This window comes from Pituophis catenifer, unplaced genomic scaffold, assembly GCF_029215685.1.
Source record: "Pituophis catenifer annectens isolate HBS135680 unplaced genomic scaffold, rPitCat1.0.hap2 SCAF_1, whole genome shotgun sequence".
Taxonomy (NCBI): domain Eukaryota; kingdom Metazoa; phylum Chordata; class Lepidosauria; order Squamata; family Colubridae; genus Pituophis; species Pituophis catenifer.
The window spans coordinates 3,240,471-3,268,176 of NW_027256881.1; the positions used below are offsets into that span (position 1 = coordinate 3,240,471).

General features: G+C 44.0%; 1 protein-coding gene across 1 annotated transcript in view; it reads right to left on the reverse strand.

Moving 5' to 3' along the window:
• Positions 1 to 1,332: 1,332 nt before the first annotated feature.
• The window catches only part of RPS6KB1 (ribosomal protein S6 kinase B1), a 40,181-nt gene continuing 13,807 nt past the window's right edge, over positions 1,333 to 27,706 (reverse strand). The window contains exons 7-15 of the mRNA XM_070931999.1: positions 25,494 to 25,594; positions 24,262 to 24,352; positions 17,997 to 18,087; positions 15,873 to 15,980; positions 15,603 to 15,665; positions 14,432 to 14,509; positions 12,119 to 12,226; positions 9,210 to 9,322; positions 1,333 to 7,714 (exon numbers count right to left, since the gene is read on the reverse strand). Coding sequence (XP_070788100.1) covers positions 7,477 to 7,714; positions 9,210 to 9,322; positions 12,119 to 12,226; positions 14,432 to 14,509; positions 15,603 to 15,665; positions 15,873 to 15,980; positions 17,997 to 18,087; positions 24,262 to 24,352; positions 25,494 to 25,594 — 991 coding nt within the window. The 3' untranslated portion in view covers positions 1,333 to 7,476. The remainder of the gene's footprint in view (positions 7,715 to 9,209; positions 9,323 to 12,118; positions 12,227 to 14,431; positions 14,510 to 15,602; positions 15,666 to 15,872; positions 15,981 to 17,996; positions 18,088 to 24,261; positions 24,353 to 25,493; positions 25,595 to 27,706) is intronic.

Here is a 27,706-nt window from a genome sequence, read left to right on the forward strand (position 1 = left end):
TTCTAACTATATGTCTGTCTGCCTGTCTACCTTCTACCTTCTATTAATTAATTAATTAATTAATTAATTAATTCAACTTATATACCGCCCTTCTCCCCAGGGGGACTCAGGGCGGTGGACAGTCAAACTTAAAACACATATAGTACAAAAGTTAAGAAAAAACTAAAATAAATTAGATCGGCATTTCTAATTTAAAATCCCAGATCTGCAAAATCGAAAAGTTCCCAATTTAAAACCCAGAATCAATAAAATCGAAAATTTAAAAACCCCATTAAAACCATTTAAGCTAGGCCAGCTTGTTGGAATAAATAAGACTTCAGGGCCTTTCGGAAAGCGCGGAGGTCCGGGATCAGTCGTATTCCAGGAGGTAGCTCATTCCACAGGTTGGGTGCCCCCACAGAGAAGGCTCTCCCCCTGGGGGCCGCCAGCCGACATTGCTTGGCCGACGGTACCGAGGAGGCCCTCTGTGCGTTACTGGCCGGTGGGAGGTTATCAGTATCAGCAGGCGGTCTCGCAGGTATCCCAGCCCTATTATCTATCAAATTAGATTGGATAACCATTTGTCTGAAATGGTATTATAGAATTTCATGCTTGAGCAGGGGTTAGACTAGAAGACCTCCAAGGTCCCTTCCATCTGTTATTGTGTTATCCATCCATCCACCCTCTACCTATATCTATCATCATGAGTTGTGGTGGTGCAGTGGTAAACACTACTTCTGCTGACTGCCGTCTGCCGTCAGTTCGATTCTCACCAAGGTCGACTCAGCCTTCCGTTCTTCCGAGGTGGGTAAAATGAGGACCCAGATTGTTGGGGGCAAGAGGCTGACTCTGTAAACCGCTTAGAAAGGGCTGTAAAGCATTGTGAAGCAGTATATAAGTAAGTGCTATTGCTATTTGCACAAATAGCAGGCGTGTGTGTGCGTGTGCTGGGGACCCCTGCCCTATAAGTTGATGCTGGGCAGCTGTATATGGACTGGATTCTGAATAGATGGATTGTACTGTTTGTGGTATACTTACTAACAACTCATCATTAACTTGGGTTCATTAGCTTTAATAATTCGTCAAAATCCGGGAAGCCGAAATTAAACCAATGTCATCATGGCTTTGACCACAAAACGAACATTCAAGCGCATGCTTCCTTATTCAGAGTCAATAACTGGTCTATTTCTTGAGTATTTGGTACTCTTATCTTTCCCTATTTAGTTGCACCTGGCAAAAAATTACCTTCAGAGCCCTAACGTTCCACCTGTTGGCGCCTAGCCGCTCAGATTGGCTTGGCAACCCAAGTTTCTCCCTTGGAGAGCAAGAAATAAAAGAAATCACACTATTCGATCGTTTGTCCAAAGTTGCATTTAATTGCTATTTACACCCATCTGTTTTGAAATCAAGTATATTTTATTACAGTAAATAGTACAGAATGAGGTAAGAACCCTCATACCATTCCTTGTAAGGCAGCTGTAGTCGGATTCGTAATGGATGGTTAACACAGCCAGCTAAAAGTGTTGCAGAAAGAACATACGGCTTTTTTTTTAAAAAAGGGTACAGGTGAAAAGCTGTCATTGTGCATCACTTTGTTGAGCTCTTCCCATCCCCTCCTCCCTTCCTTAAAAGTACCAGGGTGCAGACGTTTTAATGACTGAAGGTACACCGGGTAAGATGGCTAAAATGAACCCTGCATCGTTTCATCCTTCCGAAAGCTTAAAAGCTTTATCCTGGCTTACGCAATGTTGTCATCAACACATCCAGGACACAGCTTCTATTTCAACGGGGATTAACAAGCCTTGGCTCTGCCTTCCAGATGACTGGTGTTGCTAGACAAATTTGCACACCTTACAGCCAGAAAGGACCGAGAAAGTCACCAATCTGAACTACAGTTTTACACACAGCTGCTGCCCTTCCGACCTGCGTACACAGCAGTCCTAGGTTACCAGCAGAAGAGGATATTTGTAGCTCAGGGTTGGATCTTGGGGGTCTCTGAGCTTGGTGGTTTTCTTTGCAGATGTTTCATGACCCAGGTAGGTAACCTCATCAGCGCTAGAAGGGAGTGGGGTTTTGCACTGATGAGGTCACCTAGTTGGGTCATGAAACATTTGCAAGAAAACCACCAAGCTCAGAGAGCACCAAGGACCCCACAGTCCCTAGATCCATGATTGCGAACCTATGGCATGTGTGCCAGACGTGGCATGCAGAGCCCTCTCTGTGGGCATGTGCGCCGTCACCAGCTGCTTTTCTGGTTTCCAGCGCCCGCAAGCGCACCAGCCAGCTGGTCTGCGCGTTTGCCTGAGCGCCAGACCCGAAGACCATATGACTCGTGCATGCCGGCCACCTGGTCTATTGGTTTCCAGCGTTCACGAAGGCCATCTGGCCAGCACGCATGCGAGCGCCGGAAACCCAAAGACCAGGTGGCCAGCATGCACGAGTCCGATGGTCTTTGTGTTTCCGGTGCTCTGGCGTACGAGCCCACAGTTTGGTCACTTGGTGCCAAACAGATTTGCCATCACTGTCCTACATTATTCAAAACATACCTACATTCTCCCCTTTTTCTCCTACAGCACCAATGCAGGTAAACACACCTTGGGCCAACATGGTAGGGAAAGCAGTAGACCCCAACCCCCACTAGTCCACCTCTGGCCGCTTGAGAGGCCAGTCCTGTGACATCCTGTCCCTTGGATCATAGGAACAGCCTTCTGCAGGCTCTTCCTGGCTCAACCAGATAGGAGCAGGTGGCCTCAGGCTGGGGAAGGAGATCACCTGTTTCCTCCCTGAAGATTGTCATCTACAGAGCTTCTACAGAAGTTGGTCCTACGAGAGTAGCAGGCACGCGCAACTGCAGCTCCACGTGCGCCAGCGGCTATCACTCATGTGCGCGCGTGAAGCTCCATTTGCGCAAGTGCCTGCCTCTCGCGCAAATGGAGCTGCCTGCCACTTGTGCAGCCCATCCCGAACAGGCTGCCACCCAGTTACCGGGGGCCAAGGCCCAGGGGATTGGGGACCCCCTACTCTTAACACATGGATACTTTCTCCCGGGATCATAGGAACAAGATTAACACTGTAGACTTGAACATGTTCACCTTAACTTGGTTAGAACACAAGGGAAACTGTGACCCACAATGCCTGGAGGAAGCTTGACAGCTGAGGGCACCAAAACAAGCTTGGCACGCCAGAAGCGTCCATGCCCACAGATGGACAACCAAGCGATCCAATGCCTGCCCCTAACATGTCAGGCAAGCCGACCCTTTCAAATTATTTCTTATTATTTCCTCAAAGCAAACTCTAGTATACAATCAGCACTGATTCTTAGCCGAACGAAAACATGGTTCAAGTCATCAAGATTTAATACTTAATATATATATATATATATGTTGTTAGCTTCAGCAGTTATTAACCCCAGTTAATTTCTTCTTTATAGAAGGATACAAAAATCTATAAAAAAATCAAACGATAGCAAAAAACTCCAAGATTATAATTAAAAAAGCACAGATTGTATAAAATAAATCTGAATTACTATACCCCAATGGAAACCTTTTTTTTTAAGACATTGTTAAAGAAAGCACTTAATTTCTCCAATAAACATTTCCATAGATGGTTGCGGTTTTTTCATGAGAATCACGCTCTCTCTGAAGTTGACACAATAGCTATTATCTACAAGAAGGGCAGGAATCCAGGTCGGGAAATTGATTCTTTATACAAATAAATACAAGACCACCCAAATTGCATAGTGTGTGCGCTTAACTGTCCCAAATCGCAATTCCAAGTTTTTCACAGTTTTTTTTAAAAACGATCAAAAGGGGCACGTGAAATATCTAACCTTGGGGGTGTCCCAACTCTGGCAACTTTTAAAGACTGGTGGACTTCAATTCCCAGAATTCCCCAGCCAGCCATGGTTGGCTGGGGAATTCTGGGAATTGAAATCCACTGATCTTAAAAGTTACACAAGGATGGCTAGCCAATGACACAATTCCATCAAACACACTACTAGATTTCCTCTGCTAACCCCACGGCTAGGAGGGGTCTACTTAAGCTACAGCACACGACATACGCAAGGTGATTGTAGCCAGCCACAGAGAAGGAACTCGCCAAACACCGAAAGATGAGCATCCTGCATCACTCCAAATCCAGTTTTCACGGGATTGTGTGTGTGTATGTGTGTGCGTGCGCGCCTCCATAGGAAGAACTACCTTTTTCATGGTTCAGACAAGGAAAAAAGTTCTACCTGTCCCACTGGATGCCTTTCCAAGGCTCGGCTATTTCCAGGCATATATGGACCTTCCACCCCAAGAATTCTTCTCAATAGGTCATGCTGGCTGTGGAATTCTGGGAGTTGGAAGTTCACACACCTGGAAATGAGCAAGGTTGGGAAAGGCTGTTTTCTAGAGCCAGAGGGCCGGCTAACAGCTGGGTTTTCCAAAGAACACAGGAGAAAGCAAGCCAGCCCCCTTTTTCCTGGGCCTGTCAAGAAAATAGCGGTCTTCGTGTGACTGAGGACCACAAACCGGAGTCTCCCTCCTCTTCCCTCCCCTCCCCTTTCGGACTCTTCCCCAACTGTGCTACTATTCCTCTGCAAAAGGAAACAATGCCGTGATTTAGTTAGTTAATATGACACCGGACACTAAATCTGAAGCAGGTGCCCGTGGTAGAACAACAGTGGAAGATCCCCGATCTAGCTCACACTCAGATCCTACCCTCATCCAGAAATGTCTCACTATTCACATGACATTGATTGATGCTTGGGGGCATGGGAAAGGGTCTCATTTTGGAGTGGCCCATGCAAAATTTAGGAGATTGCTGGTCCACAGGAATTAAATCTCATGTTCTAGGAGTCCCCAAGCTTGGTCACTTTAAAGACTTGTGGGCTTCAATTCTCAGAATTCCCCAGCCAGCAGGCTTTAAGACGGGGGTCTCCAGACTTGGCCACTTTTAAGGCTTGTGGACTTCAAGTCCCAGAATTCACCAGTGAGTCATGCTGACTGAGGAACTCTGGGAGTTGAACTCCCCAAGTCTTAAAGTAGCCCAAGTTTGGAGACCCACTTTAAGGCTTGTGGACTTCAAGCCCCAGAATTCCTCAGCCAGTCATGATGGCTGGAGAATTCTGAGAAGGGAAGTCCCTAAGTCTTAAAGTGGCCACATCTGGAGAGATCCTTGTTTTAGAACCTGAACAGGCTCCAGAGCTACCTAAAGGAGAATCAAACCCCCCCCCCCCCACTTTTCAGTGGGTCTTTCGTTTTCCAGGATTGTGTCTTTTAATTTTGCATCTGGAGGGGGAAGCCAAGGTAGACAGCTCTACACTCAACAGAGGTGAGGCCATGCTCAACAATCCCCCCCCTCCCCTCAACACGGCCCCCCAACTTCTGGAACGGCTTGGATCCGAGGTGTGGAAGTCCAGTTGGGGAGAAAAACCCACAGAAGAGGTTCTGGCTAATTTCAAATAAAAATATAATTATGGCTCAGATCCTATGGCTCAAGGAGAGAAGCACAACAAAACATCACAAAAACCCTCTAAATAGCCACAATTGCAGACTGACCAGGTGTAACAAAGGGGAGGGGGGAGGGAAACCAAGCAAAAGGATGCCCACCTTGTCCCAACAATTCACACTCACCCACACTCTACCCTAGAGAAAAACTCTGTGGACCACAATTCACCCTTTCACCAGCTGTAGCCATGGAAATGCTTTCTTTAAGGCAGGAAGTATTTAAGTTAAGGTAAAGTTACCTTTATTTAATTCTTTGTACCTGTGACGGTATAGTCATTTGTGTACAGGTTTTCTTTCTTTCTTTTTTTCTTCAATAACACTCGCAGAAACATAAATAGCAAATCTTCTGAACATTTCCTAAAAATTAAATTGCAAAAAGTTCTCTGGAAGACATTCGTCGAAGGCCATCGTAATACTTGTGTGTTTTTCTTTTTCTTTTTCCTTTTTCCCTTTGATCCCCTCAATACAATCAACGGATGGGCTTGCCCCAGCAGAGAAGTTACACGGTCGTCCATCACGGATGAGCAATGGAACAATTACGGGGTAAACCATCTCTTCTGAGCATTGCCAATCGGCTGCAACACCAATAGATATGTGCAGGTCTTTATTTTTTTTTAAAAAAGATAGCCGTCTGCTAAAGCTTGTGCCCCTTTTGTGATAGGTTTAAGCCCTCCTTGGCACGTGCCAGGGTCTTGAGCAAACTATATAACCAGCATAAAAAAGAGACGAAGTTCCCGATAGCCAGATTTTTGTTCAGAATGATGAGAATATAAGACAAGACACCTGGAATTCAATACACCCACAGAACTCCAGGCCAGCAGGGCAAAACTTGAGCTTGGGGGAGGGCAGGGAAAAACGTCACAAAGACCTCGGATTAAAACACGGGACGTCCGCACACGAGCCAAGGTTTTAGCGCAGTCAACAGCCTGAGGGGATCCTTTTAAAAACGAAACAAGACAAGACAAAAACAACAAAAAACAAAAGGAAAAAAAAAACATTTAAACCAGATGAAGAGGGTAAAACCCTTACCCTATCAATCTTGGCAACGTAATTAACAGTGATTTATTATTATTATCTTTTTTTTTTTTTTTACAAAACCATTATTTCAAATATAATAAGAAATGTTAAGTCTTGCTAGCTTGTTCTCTCTCTTTGCTGCAGGAAATCAATAATTCCATAATGTTCCAACTTGTGGGAGACTTTTCATAATGAGCCCCTTCTAAAAGGGGAGGGGGGAAAAAAAACTAGTTGAAAAATATAGATTTATATATATGTATATATATATATAATTTTCTTTTTTTAAAAAAAGATTCGTTTAGATTGTTTTTGCACGTGGAATCCTAATGGTTGGAGTTAAGCCTCGGACCACCGATAATTTCTTAAAATTGCAGGAAGCCACCTGAAGGAACTTGGGTGGGATTAAAGCCTCAGGTAGGAAAGAGCCAGGCTGGCATTCTGCACATTTGCCCAGGGGGCATGGACTTCCCCTGCGGGCACAACCATGCAGGACAGCCAGAGTCTACTCTCCACCCCGTTAGCTTCAAGTGATTGACTTGTGGGGGGGGGGAAAAATCTTTGATAGAGCGGAAAAGATACCACGCTGCGTTATCGGTTAGCTGCTGTGCCTAAGTTGTGTAATACCATTTTTTTTTTTTTTTTTTGCTCACGTCCTGTCTTTATGCACCATTGATTCAAAGGAGGGAGTGAGGAGGTGGGGAGAAAGAGAAAGGAGGAGGGAAGGAAGGAAGGAAGGAAGCAGGGAGGGAGGGAGGGAGGGAAGGGAAATCCATTTTTTTCATTCTTCTTTTCCGTTATTCTGTGCAATGACTAACTTGATACCATCACTGAGAGGGAGGGGAGGTGGGGAGAAAAAAAAAGCCACGAGAGGTTTCGTCTTTTGGCAGGAGGGTGGGCGGTGAGGCATGGCTGCCCTTGCAGAGAGCTGTCCTTCTCTTCTGCCGTCGCTCAAGCCGGGTTTCGGGGAAAAGGACTGCGGTCGATGGTGTCATAGGTTCATGCGCAAGTGCTCTGGTCGTTTGGAAATGATGGGGAAGGCCTGCTTTTTGTACGGCCCCGTGTTGGGCTGCCGGATCGGAAGCGGAGCTGAGGCTTCTCCGCAGACTGTTACATCCATCTGTTCGATCCCACCTGTCTCCATCGGGTAGTCCACGGGCAGCTGAGGATTGGCCACGCCGGAGGAACCGCCTCGTCCCCAAAAGTCGCCCGGAGAGAACTTGACAGGGCTTTGGAAGAGAAGAAGCAGCCGTTAATTTTTTTTTATCAAAAAATAAATAGTTTTTATATCTATATCTACAGTGGGGCAAAAAAGTATTTAGCCAGCCACCAATTGTGCAAGTTCTCCCACTTAAAAAGATGAGAGAGGCCTGTAATTGTCATCATAGGTAGACCTCAACTATGAGAGACAAAATGAGAAAACAAATCCAGACAATCACATTGTCTGATTTGGACAGAATTTATTTGCAAATTATGGTGGAAAATAAGTATTTGGTCAATATCAAAGGTTCTTCTCAATACTTTGTTATATATCCTTTGTTGGCAATGACAGAGGTCAAACGTTTTCTGTAAGTCTTCACAAGGTTGGCACACACTGTTGCTGGTATGTTGGCCCATTCCTCCATGCAGATGATCTCTAGAGCAGTGATGTTTTGGGGCTGTCGCTGGGCAACATGGACTTTCAACTCCCTCCAAAGGTTTTCTATGGGGTTGAGATCTGGAGACTGGCTAGGCCACTCCAGGACAATGTGATTGTCTGGATTTATTTTCTCATTTTGTCTCTCATAGTTGAGATCTACCTATGATGACAATTACAGGCCTCTCTCATCTTTTTAAGTGGGAGAACTTGCACAATTGGTGACTGACTAAATACTTTTTTTTGCCCCACTGTATATCCATCCATCAATCCTTCCATCTATCCATCATCTCTCTCTCTCTCCCCCCTCTATCTAATCTATCCATCCATCTATAATCTACCTCTCCCTCCCTCCCTCCCTCTCATCATCTTGTGCAACTCCCAGAATTCCTCAGCCAGCCATGTTGGATGGGGAATTCTGGGAGTTGAGGTCCACAAGTCTTCAAGTTGCCAAGGTTGGAGACTCCTGTGCTAAGCCAAGTATTTTACAGGCAAAAAGTCAAACCATTTTGTACATAAGCCCAATAGTTGTGTCTACAGTGCAACTTAAGCCAAAATATGCTGACTATAGCAATAGCACTTAGACCTGTATATCGTTTCACAGTGCTTTACAGCCCTCTCTAAGCGGTTTACAGAATCCGCATATTGCCCCTAACAATCTGGATCCTCATTTAACTAACCTCGGAAGGATGGAAGGCTGAGTCAACCTTGAGCCTTGGTGAGATTCGAACTGCCAAATTGCAGGCAGCCGGCAGTCAGCAGAAGTAGCCTGCAGTACTGCACTCTAACCACCGTGCCACCGCGGCTCTTTGTGTATGTGTAACTTAACGGTGAGGCCAACGATTCAGAAGTTCTGCATTTACATGCACCCATTTTCCAACCTGGAGATCAGGGCAGGGCCATCAACTACAAAGGTGGCCTTTCTACCTACTGACTTATTGACATTTTATGGCACTGGCAGGATTATATGGAATCCCGTTTGCAAATCTTTGGGATGAAAAACCCGACATTCCCACGCAACCGACATTCTCAAGCTTCCATGAAGAGCAGATGCACGCAAACATCCAGCAATAGGAAGAGACAAATACCTGATGGGGGTCCGAGGACTGCCAATGAATCTGCGCGGTGACCGGATTTTTGGTTCAAAGGAAAACTTCTCTTTTACGCTTTCAAGTACGGAGGGAGCCACATACGTGAAACCCTGCAAGGGGAAGGAGGGGAAACGAGGGTGGCCGGTGACCATCCCCACCAAAAAAAAGAACTCGAATGAGGGCACCGCATTGTGATGAAATCAAAACAGGCCATGAAGAACCAACCCTTATCAACATTGCAAGGAGAAGCAACATGGAGAAGCAACATACAGAAGCAACCAAGATGGCCTAACCCAGGCTGTTGGGCCAGCTCTGGAGAGAAAGCTCATTCCCAGTCAGTTGCCTTCGGACTCTCCTTATACCCAAGCAACACTACAGAAAAATGTATTTAAAAGATAGATATATAGTGCCCACCATTTATTAATTTGCAAACTAGAACCTGTTATGACCCGCAAGTGGAGCTGGTGGCAGACTTGAACATTGAGGAGGTTGGGGAGGAACATGGGCCAGTCCTGGAGTCTGGGGAAGGCTGTGACGAGTGCTCTGCATTGGAGGCAGAAATGGGGTCAGGGCCGTCTGACAGTTTTCAGCTGCTTTCGGAGTCGGACATCAGTGGGGCAGAAGAACAGCTGGAGCCTGTTCCCAGTGTGTGCATGCGCAGAGTTGCCAGGAGAAGGAACAGCTAAAGAACAAGGGTCGACTCAGGAGTAAAGCCACAGGTGGACGGTGAATGGCCCCTCCCATAGGGAATAAAGAGGAGCGAAAAGGGAAGGGAGTTTGCAGGAGACAATTAGTTCAATTCATGAAGGTGAAGATCTGTTCCTGACTTCTTGCCAAGTATTTGCTGCTAGAGCGTGGCGTTTGGAAGATATCGGCCTGGCAGCTCTCCAAGCCTGATAAAGGTCTGTACTTGTGAAATCTCTTGGAACGCTGGAACTTTGCTGGAGAGGAATTCCCCTTAAACTAAATAAAAGGGGTTTTTATTGGGATGAGGAGTCAGCTTCGTGCTTTTGGGAAGCCTAGGTCAGAACAGAACCTGGGTTACTGTCTCTTTTCCAATACTTGCCATTTAGTCTATCCAGCTGCAAAGAGCGTGCCTCCTTCCCATTGAATTGCAACTCATTCCCATCTTCTGTGAAACAAGACCTTGTGTCCTTACTGCTCCTACAGATAGTCCTCAACTTAGACAATTCATTCAGTAACCACTTGAAATTACAGTGGTGCTGGGGGAAAAATGGACTTGCTATGCCTGAAGTTACACCCCTTGCAGGGCCTCGTGGTCAGGCAATTAAAACTCAGATGACTGACAGCTGTACTGCAACTTTCCCACCCACCCGTCTCTTCCCTAATTTATGCCGACGAGTGCCACTGTGCAGGGCAGCCAAAAGGGCAAGGATTGGAGGAAGGGGAGATAGATAGGTGAGGAGAGTTGCACCCCCAGGTTCATAAGCACTGCTGGGCCAGGTGGGGGACCTGAGGCTTCCAGGGTGGCTTTGCACAGCACTGCACTATCCTTCCAACTCACATGCGGCCTGTCCCAGTTCAGAGGCTCCCCTTGGTGCTTTTTTTCAAGGGGCAACTGGACTTCCTTTGTTTTTGAGGGGTCCTTGGTGCTCTCCAAGCTTGTTTTCTTGTAGACGTTTCATTACCCAAACTAGGTAACATCCTCAGTGCTGATAAAGAGTGCAGTTTACAAACTCACAGCAAATGGCAGTCCTTACTAGCACTGAGGATGTTATCTAGTTTGGGTAATAAAACGTCTGCAAGAAAACAAGCAAGCTCAGAGAGCACCAAGGACCCCCGAGTCAACCCTGAGCTACAAATGTTCTCCCTTTATTGGTTTCTTGTTTTTCTTTGAAGACATCTCGCTTCTCATCCAAGAAGCTTCTTCAGCTCTGACTGGAGGGTGGGGAATAGAAGGATTTATACTCCTTGCAGACAGCTGGACATTTGCATTCTTTTAGCAGGTCATTAAGGTCACCTGGAGGTTTACCTGTGTCCTCAGGGTCACCTGAGTGCTGGAAGTTGGGTGTGGAGCCTTCCTGGAACTGTTGAAAGGACTGTGTTGTAGACTGGAGAGAGATGATGTCGTATTCCCTCCTCCCCCCAACTGACAGAGGACTGTTCAATACAGATGGCCTCTTTGGCCCTTTAAACCAGTGGTCCTCTCTGTCCAAAATGTGGACGTTGCCGTCTTCAAAAGAGTGGCCTTTGTTTTTTAAATGCCGATGGACTGCTGAATCTTGTCCTGATGGGTCTGTCCTCCTATATCACAGACAAACCTCCCAGTGGCCTCATCTAAATTCTAAAAGGACGCAAATGACCAGCTGTCTGCAAGGAATATAAATCCTTCCATTCCTCCACCATCCAGTCACAGCTGAAGAAGTTTCTTCTTCAAAGAAAAATCAGAAAGTCCAGTTGCCCCTTGAAAAAAATAAAAGCACCTTTGGGACAACCGTGACCTGGATGGCTGAGAATCTCCATAGACTCTGTACAAGATCGAGGGAGAAAAATGAAAAAACAAAGGAAGTTTGTTATTTATATACGTTGCCAGCAGCAAGGAGGAGGGAAATAGAAGAGTGAGGAACTCGAGGTGAAAAGGTAGATGAATAATCTCGCTTTTGAGATTATTCATCTACCTTTTGAGAATTTGAACCAGAGAGCAAACAGACCTGGTTCCAAAGATTCTTTTTCCAAAGGCAATTGGACTTTCCTGGGGTTGTTTTTTTCCCTTGAAAACATTTTGCTTCTCATCCAGTTTGAAGAAGCAGCTTCTTGGATGAAAAGCGAAACGTTTTCAAGGGGGGAAAAAAAACTAGTTGCCTTTTGGGAAAAGAACCTTTTGGGACGACCGTGACCTGGATGACTGAGAATCTCCACAGATATTCATCCTCAAACTGACTTACCACGAAAACTTGGTTGGCACTTTCGCTGAGGGTCGAGTCATCCGGGCTATCGACAGGAGTCTGACGTGTAAATTTTGCATCAAATTGGCTCACGTCTTCTTCAGATTGCTTTGCAAAAAACAAAAGTTGAGGAAGGGTGTTTTTTTATACTTTTAACAGACAAGCACAACAGCCTTAGCGGAAGACAAAAGCTTCTGGACGGAGGAAGCGTTCCGTAGATGTACCACCTGGAAGTCCTGCTGGAGTTCTGCCGCCGCCACTGGAGGGTCCCTTTTTGGACAACTGGGCTGAGAAACGAAGGCAAGGGGAAGGGGGAAGGGAGTCACGGATCAAAGAAAAGGAGGATTGAGAAGAGATGCCTTCAAGGCCAAGGCATCAAGGAGACCTCCCCTCCCAAGCACCACCTAACGGCTGGACTCCAGAGCTCTATGAAGTCTGAGTTACTGCAATTATAAAGTGCGTATAGGTAATCCTCGACTTGTGACCCAAAATTACCGTATTTTTCAGACTATAAGATGCACCGGAGTATAAGACGCACCAAGATTTCGAAGAGGTAAACAAGAAAAAAATATTTTTTGCCCTCCCCGGCCCCCAGGAGCACTCCTGCAGGCCTCCCAAACCCTCTGCGTGTCACGTTTTTTGCGAAAAATGGGAAGCGCGGAGGGTTTGGGAGGCCTGCAGAGTGCTCCTGGGGGCGGGGGAGGGCAAAATTGCGACACGTGGGGGGTTTCTGGGAGGCAAGAAACGTGCTCATTTTTCACGAAAAATGGGCCCGTTTTTCACAAAAACGGGAAGCGCAGGGGGTTTGGGAGGCCTGCAGAGTGCTCCTGGGGGCTGGGGAGGGCAAAAACGCCAATTTTCCCAAAAAATTGGCCCATTTTTGCCATCCCAAACCCCCGTGTCGCTTTTTTGCCCTCCCCAGCCCCCAGGAGCACTCTGCAGGCCTCCCTAACTCTTTGCATGTCTCATTTTTGTGAAAAACGGGCCTATTTTTGGCAAAAACGGGACTCGCGGGGCGGGATTTTGGGAGGCCAAAAATGGCTGTATTCAATATATAAATCGCACCAACATTTCCACCCTCTTTTAAGGGGGAAAAAAGTGTGTCTGATACTCTGAAATGTACAGTAGTGACTTGACAGTTCAGTTCTTGCTAAGCAAGGCGGTTGTTAAGTGAGCAATGCCCAATTTTATGACCTTTCTGGCCACAGTTGTTAAGCAAATCACTGGGCCTATTGAAAAATCATGTGCTCATTAAGTGAATCTTCTCCCATTGACTCTGCTTATTGAAAGCTGGTCAGGAAGTTGTGAATGATGATCACATGACCCAGGGATGCTGCAATTGTTGTAAATACTTGCAGGTTGCCTAGCATCCAAATTTTGAACAAGGGATCATGGGGATGCTATGACTGTCATAAGTGAATGGTTGTAAGTCGAAGACTACCTGAACAGTTCTATTTTGGATACAATTCACCAGCCTTCCCAATTCTGGATGCTTTCAGCTGAATGTGTCTGCAACTTCAGAATTCCTACCCAATAGGGCTGAAGAATTCGTTGCAATTCCAATGTTTCTGGAAGATACCAAGATGAAGGAAGCTGTACAGGTAGTCCTTGACTTATGACAACAATTGAGCCCAACTGTTGCTAAGCAAGAGAGTTAAGTGGGTTTTGCCCCATTTTATGATGTTTCTTGCCACAGCTGTTAAGGGAATCTGGCTTCCCCATGAACTTTGCTTGTCAGAAGGTCACAAAAGGGGATCACATGACATCAGCACACTGTAAGTGTCATAAATATGAACCAGTTGCCAAGCGTCCAAATTTTGATCATGTGACCATGGGATGCTGCAACGATCGTAAGTGTGAACAACGATTGTAAGTAAATTTTTTCAGGGCCGTTTAACTTCGAACAGTCACTAAACCAATAGTTGTAAGGCGAGGACTACCTATAGCAGCCAGATGCATCTCTGAGCTCCAATTTATAGAAATGGATCCACGAATTATCCATTTTGCAACCCAACGGTTTATGGGAAGCCCAGATTTTGCTAGCAGCGCCAATCATCTGCCTTCCTCTGAAGTGCAAGAATCACTTTAAAACTGGGGGATGCATTTCAGCCCGAAATTTAAAACTGAGGAAGAAACAGAGGTGAACTCCCTTGTGGGGGAAGTGAGATGCAGCTCTGAGTATTGATATTTCAGACAACTTTGGAAAAAATGGGGCCAAAAGCCCCATCTGGGTTGGGAATTGCATGCCCCAATTCCAAAATTTGGCTTATCTGGCTGAGTTGTGCCTGAAGAGCACAAGCAAGGATTACATACCAATAAGGGTTTAAAAGGTGGCTCCACCTTCCGAGCAAGCAGTTCTTCCCAACTGATGTGTCTGAAGAAGGGATGACCCTAAAAACAACAACAGGGGTTATTAGTCAGTGTCCAATCAAAGAGAGCATAACATGCCAAATGAGAGGTTTTGACCAGAATATAAACTGAAGCACACAGGTCTACCAGTGCTCATTCAGAATAGGAACTGTGCCAGAGCGTTTGCAGCGTGACTAGTTAGGAGACAACCCAGGAGCAAAACACAGCACACAGAGACTTAGACATTTAACAGTGGTTTATATACAAGACATATACAGAAAAATACATGGTAGGCAAATACCTGACAAGCAATCAATCTTCTTCTTAACTCTACACGGAGAACTCTGCAATGAATACCGGACACGAGGAGAGAGAATACGCCCTCTCCTGGCTGACTTATATAAACACCTCTTAAAGTGGTAAAAACTTTTGTGGACCCTCTTTCTAGTCTACAACCAGCAATACCAATGCTGATTCATCTTCATTGCATCAGCCTTACAGTGCATCAGCTTTACAGTTGCATCAGCTTTACAGCTGGTCAGCTCTTAAATCTCAATACCTTAACAAATTGGAAGAGAGAGAGCATCAAATAAAAACTGGGCAAAGTGATAGTTGTTCCATAAAATGAACTAAGGCTGTGTTTCTCAACCTCGGCAACCCCTTTCAGATGTGTGAACTTCAATTCCCAGCATGGCTGGCTGGGGAATTCTGGGAGCTGAAGTCCACACATCTGAAAAGGGTTGCTGAGATTGAGAAACATTGATCTAAAATGTTGCTTCAAAAATGCTTATTTAGAAGTGGTACGACAGTGGTAGTGACATTCCATGAAGTTTTAGTTGACACGTCTGCGTTCACCAACGTATTTGACATTTGGGACCACACCAATTGGCATGCTTTCTACCCATTTCTCAGCCATCCTCCTGCAAGGAAAGGCAAGAGAGAACAGCTTTGCAGTTTCCCAATTTTTAAAAACAATTATATCAGCTTGAGTTGCAAAGCAGTACGGCTTGACATCTCTCAAACCCTTGCTTACATCCAAGACAATCTAGCTCACAAAGCAATCCTTTATGAAAATTATTTTACTGGTCGGAAGAGAAGGGAGGACATTTTCCAGCAAAATCACAAAACTGCATACCTGAACTTCTCCAGCGTCTCCAGGACCAGCTCCTAGACGAGAGGCAGCATTTCTCTTTAGCAGCTGAAGAGAGGAAATAGATGTTTAAAACCTAATGGAGTTGTGCTATTGCTATATTGCTTAGTAACAGAAAATTTGGACTTAATCGTGGTCGTAAGTCTAGGACTACCTGTAACTGGGCTCAGAAGCTACAGAAGAGAAGCAAATTCGAAAAATTGCTATGAATTTATACTCGAGCCAATGTCTGGAATTACCCTGTAAGAGTCTCACCTTTTTAAGCAGATCTCTGGCTTCTTGTGTGAGGTAGGGAGGCAAATTGAGTTTACACTTGAGAATTTTATCAATCGTTTTCTTTCGGTTCTCCCCAGTAAAAGGGGGCTGAAAAAGAGAGGAGGAAAGAGAAGATGTGAGAAAAATGCACGTCATATAATGTCTGCTATCAAAACAAAATTCTGCTTGTGCTTCCTTTTAAGCAGGTCTGCAAAAACTGATTTCCAAACCTGGCTATTATAAAGTGGGTTTGATGTACAACCAGGGCTGTCTAAGAAATCAAAATAGCAAGGATGAGGGTCTCAAAAGTGCTTTTTCAAAAGGCAACTGGACTTTCTTAATTTTTCGTTGAAGACATTTCACTTCTCATGCAAGAAGCTTTATCAGTTCTGGCAGGATGTTTGGGGGGGAGATGGAAGGTTTAGTTCTGCCCATCCTTCCATCTCCCCCACCATCCTTCCAGAACTGATGAAGCTTCTTGAATGAGAAGCAAAATGTCTTCAAGGAAAAACAAAGAAAAGAAAGTCCGGTTACTGTAGAGTGACCACACACAAAGGTTGAGGATGTATGTGGTGATTTTATTGTCTTACATGGTGACATTATATAGTTTGTTACTTTCAAGTTACAGTGTACTTGGCAGCATCTCATTGGCTACAGAATCTTCCAGGTAACTTAAATCAAAGGTTAATCATTACTGCTGGCTTAAGCACTTCTAATATTTGGCTATAATTAAAATCTAACACACATCCCACTTCCTCTCCTCCTGTTCCTCTTGTTTACAGAATTAGGGTCTTATCTTCTAATGTAGTTTCCTGGCGCTTACGTGCAAGTAACCTTCCTTATCTGAGATTTGCCATCCAAGATAGGAAAATCCCTGCACATATGCAGATTGCGGATTCCTACAGGTTACATTTTGAAAAAGCATCTTTTTCAAACCATGACTCTGATGACTGAAAATCTCCAGAGACATGGATGCGCGTGATCACATGAGAAGTGGCAGATTTGATCACACAGTCACAAGCATTATCTTGACTTTTTGATATGCACACATTGGACACATTGACTACGTCAGCAGTAAGCGCGTAAGGAATCAGTACCATTCTTGGATTGCAAACCCAATAGGAAAAGTGCCGAATTCAGGGATTCAATTTCCAAGCTTGCTGCAACCCCAAAGTTCACATGATTCGGGTGAGAAATTTAGCCCAGCCAGTGGAAGGAAACTTCCCTCCCAACAAACATGCTGTGAACATCGGTAAGTATTGTGAATCAACATAAATGGAACTGCTATGTCATTCCAAGAAGCAGAGTGAAATACAGATAGTCCTTGACTTATGATTGGTTATTTAATGAGCATTCAAAGTTATGATGGACTTAAAAAAATAGCTGTATTTGTATTTGTATTTATTAAATTTTTATACTGCCCTTCTCCCGAAGGACTCAGGGCGGTGTACAGCCATATTAAAACAACATATACCTACAAAATTTAAAAGCAGTTTAAAATATATTAAAAATTTGGCCCTTATATTAAAAACTACACACCCCCAATTAATTAAAATTCATTTTCTAGGCCAGCTAGAAACACACAAACACACCCCATGACATGATTGCATTTCAGGGCATGGCGAACCAGCTCACATTTATGACTGGTTGGAGCATCCCAAGGTCTGTGACCTTGATCTGTTTTGCCAGTTTTTGACCAAAAAGAAAAAAAAAACAAAAAAAAAAAAACAAAAAAAAAACCCTCCAACCATTTGGATGAAAGGGTTCACTAAAGACCATGTGATTTGCTTACTGATTGCAGTGACTTGTTTTACTGCCATCGTAAAAAATAGTCTTAAAATAGAATCTGGTCACGTGGTGCCTCGACTTATGACACAATGACTTATAATCTATATTCCAGGCTCCACTGCAGTTGCTAAGTCAAGGACTACCTGTACGGGCAGATTCACCATCGTTTGCTGAATAAAACAGACTATAAATGAGATTTCTTTCAAAACCAGGAAATCTAACCGCAGATGCTTAGCAATAGGCAGGTAAAAAAAACCCACATGGCAAATTCTTTAAAGGCAGGGAGCGTGTTCCAAAACAACAAACAAAACATGCAGCTTGTAAGTGTGCACCTACTGCTCCAGTCAGCATGTCATACATTAGTGCCCCCAAACTCCACCAGTCCACGGCACGGTTGTGCCCACTCCTCATCAGAATTTCAGGGGCCCTAAAAAGACATCAAACGCAAATAGCAAGGATCAGCACAGCAGAGCACAGCATCAGTTACAATTAAAGACCCTGTGGACAGCACCAACAGCACCGGTTGTGAGAGTCGTAAGTCAGTCGAGTAGTTTCGGTTACAGCCGCTCACCTGTGGGGAATAACCATTGCTTCTAGGTGACTAGCTTTGCCAACTTGCTATACGTACTGTAAGACTCATGGGTAGCATCAGCTTCTTATAAAACAGGGATGGGGAACGATGGCCCCTTTATGACTTGTGGACTTCAACTCCCAGAATTCCTGAACCAGACATAATTCCTGAGTCCACAAGTCATAAAGGGGCCATGGTTCCAACTCATGTCTGTTGTTAGTGTGAAAAGGTTAAAAGGTTAAAAACCAGATGCAAAGGTACAGCATAAGGCAGTACCCGGCTCAACAGTAGTGCCTGTGTCTCTGAAGGGGATCTAGGTGTCCTGGTAGACCATCACTTAAATTATGAGCCAGCAAGTGTGCTGCAGCTGTCCAAAAAACCAATGCAATCCTAGGCTGCATCAACAAAGGGATAGAATCAAGATCATGAGAAGTTATAGACTGTACTAGTGAGGCCACATTTGAAATACTGCACTCAGTTCTGGTCACCACAAAAAAAAAAAAAGAAAAAGATGCCAAAGCCCTAGAAAAAGTGCATATGGCTTAGGACCAGGGTATCTACGAGAACGCCTTCTGCCACCAGTAGCCTCTCACCGACCAGTACGCTCCCATAGAGAGGGGCTTCTCAGGGTGCCGTTGATCAAACAATGTTGACTGGCGGCCCCCAGGGGGAAAGCCTTCCCTGTGGGGGCACCTGCCATCTGGAACGAGCTCCCCCCGGAGATACAGAGGATCCCGGATTTGCGCACTTTCCGCTGTGCCCTCAAAATATTCTTATTCCAGCAGGCTGGTCTGGCCTAACCGCCCTTTTAATTGCTTTTAAATTTGTTTTATAAATTGGGGTGTTTTAAATTTGTTTTGGGCCAAAGTATTTAATGTATTTTTAAATGGTTTTTTAACGTTTGTACTATGTGTATTTTATCTTTTGGCTGTTCACCGCCCTGAGTCCTTCGGGAGTAGGGCAGTATATAAATTTAATTAATTAATTAATTAATTAATTAATAACATCATCATCATCATCATCATCAACTTCAAAACAGACCTGGCCCACCGCAGCCATTTTTCTGTTTCTCAGCTGCCACACAATATGGGAAAGGGTGGTGGTGGATAGGAATGCCAGACCAGACAATAACACACTATCATCCCGTGGGAACCAAGGTCATCTCCACAGGTGCCGAAGAGAAGTGACCAAGTAACCTGCTAATTGGACAATATGACCTGTGACACCCGGGGGAGGGAATCGTGTACTCTTTTAATTAAACCAAAACTGCAGAAAACAGAGATGGTTTTGCTTTTTATTTGTGCCAATATGATGTACCCAATAAAGAAGTTCTTTGAGAAGGATTCCAGTCTCAAGAGTTTGGAACTGGTTGGGTTCGTTAGTGAGAACCATGACATTAAACCAACCCCAACTCTTTAGCAACAGATAAGCGGTTTGGAGCAGGGTCCTTAGCAACTTTAAGACTTGTGGACTTCCAACTCCCAGAATTCCTCAGCCAGCGAAGCTTTGAAAAAAAGTTGAAGTCCACAAGTCTTACAAGTTGCCAAGGTTGGAGACCCCTGGTCTGGAGGGTAAATCCTATCATGAACATCTAAGGGAACTAGGTACGTCTAGCCTATCAAAGAGAAGGAGGGGGACGGGACATGGTAACTGTCTTCCACTACTTAAGGGGCTGTCACAGAGAAGAGGGGATTGACTTATTGTCCAAAGCATCTGAGGATAGGACAAGAAGCAATGGGTGGAAGTTTGCCGGAGGAAGATCCATCCTGGAACTAAGGAGGAATTTCCTGACAGTGAGAACGATTAATCAATGGAACAGTCGCCTCCCGAAGCACTGGGTGCCTCCATCACTGGTGGTTTTCAAGAAAATATTCCATCTGTCCAAGATGGAATATGGTCACTGCTTTGGACAAGCGATTGGACTAGAATACCTCCAAGGCCCCTTCCAGCCCGCTGATTCTATGAACTTTATTCAAGATATTCTGCAGCAGGGACTTCCTGCCTAGCTCCGCAAGCTTTGAAGACGCTCTTTTATGAGCGCCCATTCTCTGGTTCCGTAAAAGCCCCAGAACAGCCGAAAAACTGCTGTCTGGAGGCTTGGAACCCTCTCCCCGGGCAAAGGGGAGAGAGAAGAGTTGACAGGCGGGGGTAGAGCCCCCCCCAAGTGCGCTAGGAGAAATCCTGGGGCACAAAGGGTGTGGGCTCCCTATTGAAGCCTGTCAAGCCACTCCGGACCAGAGACGACTCCGCTGAAGCGGAGCTAGAAGCTGCGACCAGAATCTGCAGAAAATCAACAGGGGGGACTTTTAACATCTTTACTCTGATAGCAGACGGAGCAAATCAGGAGAAAACAAAAGGAAACTTGCAAGTAACACTTTAACTCCGTTTTAATATGCAGAAAATGGCGCCTGAGGGCGGGAGGAGGAAACTACTAGGGAAAGTGCTCGTTAAGGCTTGTTAACGTTTTACAGCTACTGGATTACACCCTAAGAGAAAGTTTTAAATGGAAGCGGCCAGGAAAAGAATTTGGTTTTGATTTTAACTAAAATCGGGTCTTTATACTGTGTGGAAAAAAGTTGAATTGTTGTCCTGATAGCTGGAGAAATACAAAGTAGCTGAAATATGGCTGACAACAGGGCTGGTGAATCAGCAAATTCCCAAGCCGTGACTGTCCAGGCTTTTCAAGAACTTCTAGACTTTTTTACCTCAGCCCTGCTGAATACAATCGAAAGGGCTTTTTCAAAAAATAGCTTGGGAAATTATAAGCAGTTGTTACAGGGACAGCAGCAAATTATTCAGAAGAATTTGTTTTTGGAAGATCAGGAAATGGACAGGATTAAGAGACTGGCTGGTACAGCTGAAACAAAGGTTTTGGTGGACGTTTCCATTCCAATGACAGAAAAGCAACAAAAGGTTTCTTAATTGCAAGCTGACAATCTTTATGGCAACAAATTTTGGCTATATAGACAAAGAAATGGATTGAATGATTATACAAGCCAGAAGAGACGAAATGAGGATTTCAAGTTAGAAAATGTGACTTCAAGAAGAGAGCGAGTATTTCAGAAACATCAACCTCAAATTACTATTTTAAAAGTTTCCAAAATAAAACTGGGGGGATTGTTGAAAGAATTTGTAAAAAAAAAAGGATTGGAAAAAATATAAAAAGAAGTGAAGAACAGAGGATTAAGAAAGATATTCTCCTGTGGATTTTGAAATTGGCATCGGGCAAATATGTGTTTTAATGGTTTTAAAAGATTTTTAAAATGTTTAACATAAGGTTATATTATTCTACAAGATATATGAGATAAATTGTATAAGCTTTTAGGATGTCTAACCCTTTGAAGCGAAGAGGATTAATGTTAAACTCAGAATTTTATTGTAAACTGATAATTAGTTTTGGATAGTTAAGGGTTGTTCTTTAAAAAGTTAGAGGTATTAAGACGGGTAATTGAAAAATTGAAAGATACCCTCCTGTAGATTCTGAAATTTATATTTGGTAAATAAGTGCTTTAAAGGTATTAAGAGATTTTTAAAATGCTTAACATTAGACTATATTATTTTAAAAGATATATGAGATAAAATGTGTAAGATTTTAAGATGAAAATTTTTTTTTCTGGTATAGAAATGGAATTTATTCATGATTTTTATTGTTTGTAAGATTGCTAAAGTATCGGATTATGCATTAAGAAAAAGGTTTTTTTTTTTCATTTTTTTTCTATATAAGGAAGAATGAATTTAATTTAATTGGTATTGAGAATTTATAAAAGGGAGGTTGTTGAATTGGAGCAAAGGGAGTTAAAGAACATGTGGGAGCTTTGAACTTTATAATTTGTTAGTTTATTTTAGCATATGTTTGTTAGATGCTATACCCTGTTTTTGCTCCGGGAAGTCAGGGGTGGGGTGGGGAGGGGGGGATAAGGGAGGGGGGGGAAGTGATGAATAGAGAAATGTTTTAGCAGAAGAAAGTGTATTCTAGAATATAGGAGTTGCTCAGATACTAAAGGAGGAAAATATTTCACAGCAAAGAAGTTAGAAAGGAGAGAGGAGGAGGGGGTAGGGAGAGGAGAGGGAGGGAAAGGAATGGAAGAAAGGAGAGGAGGAAGGGAAGGGAAGGGGACAGGAGTAGGAGTGAAGGTGAGAAGGGGAAAAGAAGAGAGAAGTGGGGGAAAGGGAAAGGAAGTAGGATGAGGTGAGAGAAGAGGTAGGAGAAAGCAGGAGGGAAGAGGAGGGAGGGACGGGAAAGAAAGGAGGAGGAGGAGAAGGTTTGTTGTGGAATGAGGGAAGAAGGAGAACAGCAACTCCGAATGTAATTAAAATGTTTTATTTTAATGCTTTCTTTAAGGGAAACATGTATATGGAGGATTTCTTATGTATAAGAAAATGTATAATTCATGTGGGGAAGGGGAAGGGTGGGGGGGAGAAAATTGTATTTCTTATAAAACTTTTTAATAATAATAATAAAAAAAGATATTCTGCAGCAAAGGTCATCTCAGTGACATCAACTCCTCAGTAAGAAGATTTTTCAAATGAGTAGAGTCACCAGATAGCATGTGCTTATAATGTGATACGACATATGTGTTTTCATGGGAAGGATCAGTTTCATAGCATGGCATAATCACATACCAAATTAAACAGCATCTTGCTTCGCAGATACAGGAAGCCTTGACCTATGACCGTAACAATTGTGATGGCCATAAATTGGGTCAATAATTTGAGTTGACTGTATTTTACATTTTTTATGGCAATACGCAAGCCCAGTGGTCATAAAACAAGCCCAGTTTTTAATATGGCAGAGTTTTGCTGAACACCGGAAGCAATTTCTGGTTTTCGGCAAAATCACCATAAAATACAATTACATGACTGCAGGATGCTGCAAACCACCATAAATGCAGCTGTGTTGCTGAGCATCCAAAAATGGTCATGTGACCGTGTGTGTCTGAGACGGGGGGGAAGGGGAGAGAGTGTAAACCATTGGAATTTCTGATCTGGGTCGTAAACATCTTTTACCAGGTAAGCTGTAACTCTGAACGCTCGTGAAGCTGCCAGTTGTAAATTGAGGCTCACGTGTACCAAAATGTGCTCTCTCTCTTTCAATTGACAGTGCATATAAAACATGACACTTGTTGTGACACTGATGAGACCTGAGTGGTACACGCGTAGTGACACCACTTTGTTCTCCAAAATTCAGGATGCCGATCAAGAGACAAGCTTCCAAATTTTAAAAGTCAGTCGTCCTATCAAAACCAGCATAGTCTCAAAAGCATCAAGCAGCGTGACTCCAGTAATTAAGAGTGCTAAATCCTATTTCAAGCCCACTATTCAGCATGAAAAAGCACTAAGTGACTCTAACCTGGTCTCTCCTCTCCCTCTCTCTGTGCTAGGCCTACCCCTCCTGAGTCACCCAGTGCTCCACTTTAAAAAAATTCTGTGTATTTGTTTAATGATTCACTGGGGAGAATAGAGATGGGGAGGGTCGTTAGGTTTGACACTTCACTTAACGACTGGTGACCTGCAACCAAAATGGGCAGGCTCCGTTACTGTCCTAAGTTGAGAACTATCTTTAAGTCATATGCGGTCTTGATCTCCTAAATATAAATCCAAATAACTAAATAAAAAAATAAAGGATCCTGTCGGAACTTATAAAAAAGTAAAGGTTTTTTTGAGAGAAAAAACAACAGATTAAATTGACAAGAGTCCTGTTTGTTAAAAAAAAAAAAAATAAGTCAGTTTCATCAACCTGGTGGCTTGGTCATTTTGGCTGGAGATTACAGTAATTTAGATCCAACACATCTGAAGGACACTAAATTGAGAGAGATCTTTTTCTTCTTCTCAAGAAATCCTGGGGGGAGTGAGTGAGTGAGTGAGTGAGTGAGTGAGTGAGTGAGTGAGTGTGTGTGTCCCCTCTCCTAATTTAAAATGAAAACATTCATTCATGGTTTGTTTTGACCACTAGGCAGGCTGATCTGACAGCGGGAGGGGGAATAAATACTTCTTGAGCACCATTTTTCTATTGTTATCAGCTGGACTCACATGTATTCTATTGTTCCACAGAACGTATGTGTGACTGTTCCATCATGAATCGATTCTTTACACAGTCCAAAATCAGTCAGTTTAACGTGACCTGGAAAAAAAAAGAAACAAAAAAGAAGAAAAATAAAGAAGTGAGAGAACCACAGAAAGCTAATATATATCGTATTTTTCGGGGTATAAGATGCATTTTTTTCCTCCCTAAGAGGGTGAAAATTTGGGTGCATCTTATACACTGAATGTAGCCCCGCCCACCCGTCAGCCTCCACCCTTTGGCCTCTGCCTCCTAGCAATTTGCCTCCTCACAGCAAACAGCATATAGCCTGTTTCAGTTTCAGCACAGCCTGATAAGCACAAGCAGCTGATGGTAGGTTGGATTGGCCTCCCGACCTCAGCTGTTTCAGGCTCCATGGATTGGCGTTGCCTATTGCCGCCTCCGCACACCCCATTTTCGGCCTCCACACGCCCCATTTTCCACTCATTCCAATCCCTGCCACCCGGAACAAGCGGAAAATAGGGCGCACAGAGGCTAAAAACAGGGTGTGCAGGGCCTGAAAACTGGATGTGGAGGCCGAAAATGGGGCGCGTGGAGGCAGCAATAGGCAATGGCAATCCCTGCAGCCTGAAACAGCTGATGGTCGGGAGGCTGAGCCAACTGACAATCAGCTGTTTGTGCTAATCAGGTGGTGCTGAAACTGAAACAGGCTGTTTGCTGCAAGGAGGCAAATTGCTGAGAGGCAGAGGCAGATTTTTTTTTTACTTGTTTTCCTCCCCAAAAGCTAGTTGCGTCTTATACTCCAAAAAAATACGGTAGATAAAATACATTTTTGACACACAAACAGTAACATATACAAAATGTCTACGACCGGGAAATTGCTTGGCTTTCTAAAACCTGACAGGAGTGTAACCTAGCAGGTATCTCGAGGACAAATATCCTGCAAAATAGGGGGCCATTGGGGGCGAGTGCTGCAGTGGCCATAATTTCAGGCAGGGATTCTATGTCCCTTCAACTGGCTGGCTGGGAAATTCTGGAAGTTGAAGTCTATAAGTCTCATAGTTGCCATGGTTGGAGACCCCGCCTTACACCATTTGGAAATGCAGAAAACTGCAATCCCAACTGATGTGTTGGATCTCAGGCGGGGAAATCTATTCTACTGAATCATACCCGGATTCCAATAATTCTGAGAAACGGTTGAAAAGAAAACTAAAAGAGGCTTGGTCACTGTCTTTCTAACCTTGGTGATTCAGCATGATGTTTTCTGGCTTTAAGTCACGGTAGATGATGCCTTTCTGATGCAGGTGTCCCAAAGCCATCGAAATTTCAGCCAAGTAGAAACTGCAATGCAAAAAACCCGATTAGGAAAGAAACCCAGGGGACTATGCATCATGTATGGCTTTAATATGTCAATCTCAAGCAGCAATCATATAAATTAGATTAAGAAATAAATTGGGGGGAAAAACAAAGCAGTGCAAAACTTCAGATGTGGCACGACGAGAGGACTCAGCTTCCAAGTTTAATAGTTGTTTGTCTGGCTTAGTTTTACCCTCACTCACTATTCCAAGCTCCTACAGGCTGGGTTTCCCCATCCATGCTTTGGGGGCAATAGCCCCAAAGGAAAAAGGGTAACCATAATTTTAGTCGTGAAACTACATGGGTAAATCACAGTCCATAATTCCACTTCAAGCTACAGGTGGTCCTCAATTTACAACCATAATTGGGACCGGAATTTCCGTTGCTAAATGAGGTGAGTTTTTTAAGCGAGTCATGCCCAATTCTATTTTTGCCACGGTTGTTAAGAGAATCGCTTAGAGTTAAGAGAATCACGCAGTCATTAAACGAATCCGACTTCCCCTGTTGACCCTGCTTGTGGAAAGTTGGCTGCAAAGGATCGTAAATGGGATGCGACCCTGGGATGCGGCAACTGTCGTAAAGTAAATAAATGCTGGTTGCCAAGTGCCGGATTTTTAATCACGTGACCGTGGGGATGCTGTGTTGGTTGTCACAGTCTGAGGAATGTAAGTCAAGGATTGCCTGTATTGTTTTTAATGCTTCCCTCGTGGCCATTGCAGCCCCTCAGCTTATTGTCTCAACAGAGCCTGAAATTCAGTTCCTCTGAAAGCGACTTTTCATTCTGGCTGAAGGAATAGAAAACAGAATGGCAGAAAGATTGGGGGGAAAAAAATCAAAGCTGCACAACCCTTCTGCTGCACCCAAGCTTCCTTATTCCCAAGCAAGGGCAATGACAGTTTTTCCAACCTCCCATGTGGCACAATTCTCTGTGCGCAGAATTGCTAAACAAGATGGACGTCCATCTTCCATTAAGATGGTCATTCTTATTCAGTTTATTAAGACACACAAAATGAAGTATAACTGGTGTTCTTTCACCTCCACCTTGGAATAAGGATCAATCTATAGGTAGCAGTATGGAGTGGTGCGGTGGCCTAGTGGTGGAGCTCTCGCCTCACAATCAGGAGGCTGTGAGTTCGATCCTACATAGAGGCAGGTATTTCTCTCTCTGGGCACAATGACAATGTATCTGCTGAACAAATCTTAGCATTGGTGACAGGAAGGGCATCCGGCCAGTAAAACACTGCTAGCTCCATTCAGTCGCTCAGACTCCACCCCGCAAGGGATTATGGGGTTGTTAAACAATGATGATGATATAGGTAGTACTCAACTTACAACTGTAATAAATTGTGGTCATTAAGCCGGTGATCTTGTGACATGCCCAATCTTATGAACTTTTTTTGCAGCAGTTTAAGTCAACAGTTCAGTCACTAAGTGATCCCTTTGTAGACTACGGGCATTTTTCACCAGAAACTGGAATTAAACAGCAGTTTGTGGCAAAAAATGGCATTAATTAGAGATGTATGTCTGCGGGATGCTGCAAATAAATAAATAAATAAAAAGCCTTAAATTTGATCTGTTGCTGAGCACCCAAAATGCAGTCATGTGACTGCACAGGGTGGGTGAGGTGACCATCAGAACTCTGGATTTTAAGTACATCGTAACTTCGAATGGTCACTAAGCAGCCAGTCATAAATCGAGGATTACCTGTTGTCCAGGCCTTCTTTCCTCCTTCAGCTCAGCTCTTAATTTGACAGAGGACAGGAGCCATTTTAACTGGCCAATAAAGAGTTCCAATCAACAGTAGATGCTGTTGATTGTAGCAATGAGACTCCCATGTTCTCTTTAATGGCATTTCCTTCTGCTAAGGAGCCAGAGAAATTCATGGGTGGGACCCACGGCCCCAAAATCACATTCCTTCTTTAGAAACGTTAGAAACATCCAACCTGTTAATCATTGGTCAAACATTGGGACAGCCCAAAGGACAGACTTCAGCCATATCCGATTTTTTTCCCCATGATGAAAACCGCAAGATCAACAGACAGATGAAATGTTAAGCCCCCTCAAATTTGTTTTTAGTACAAAACTGAATGAAGCTGC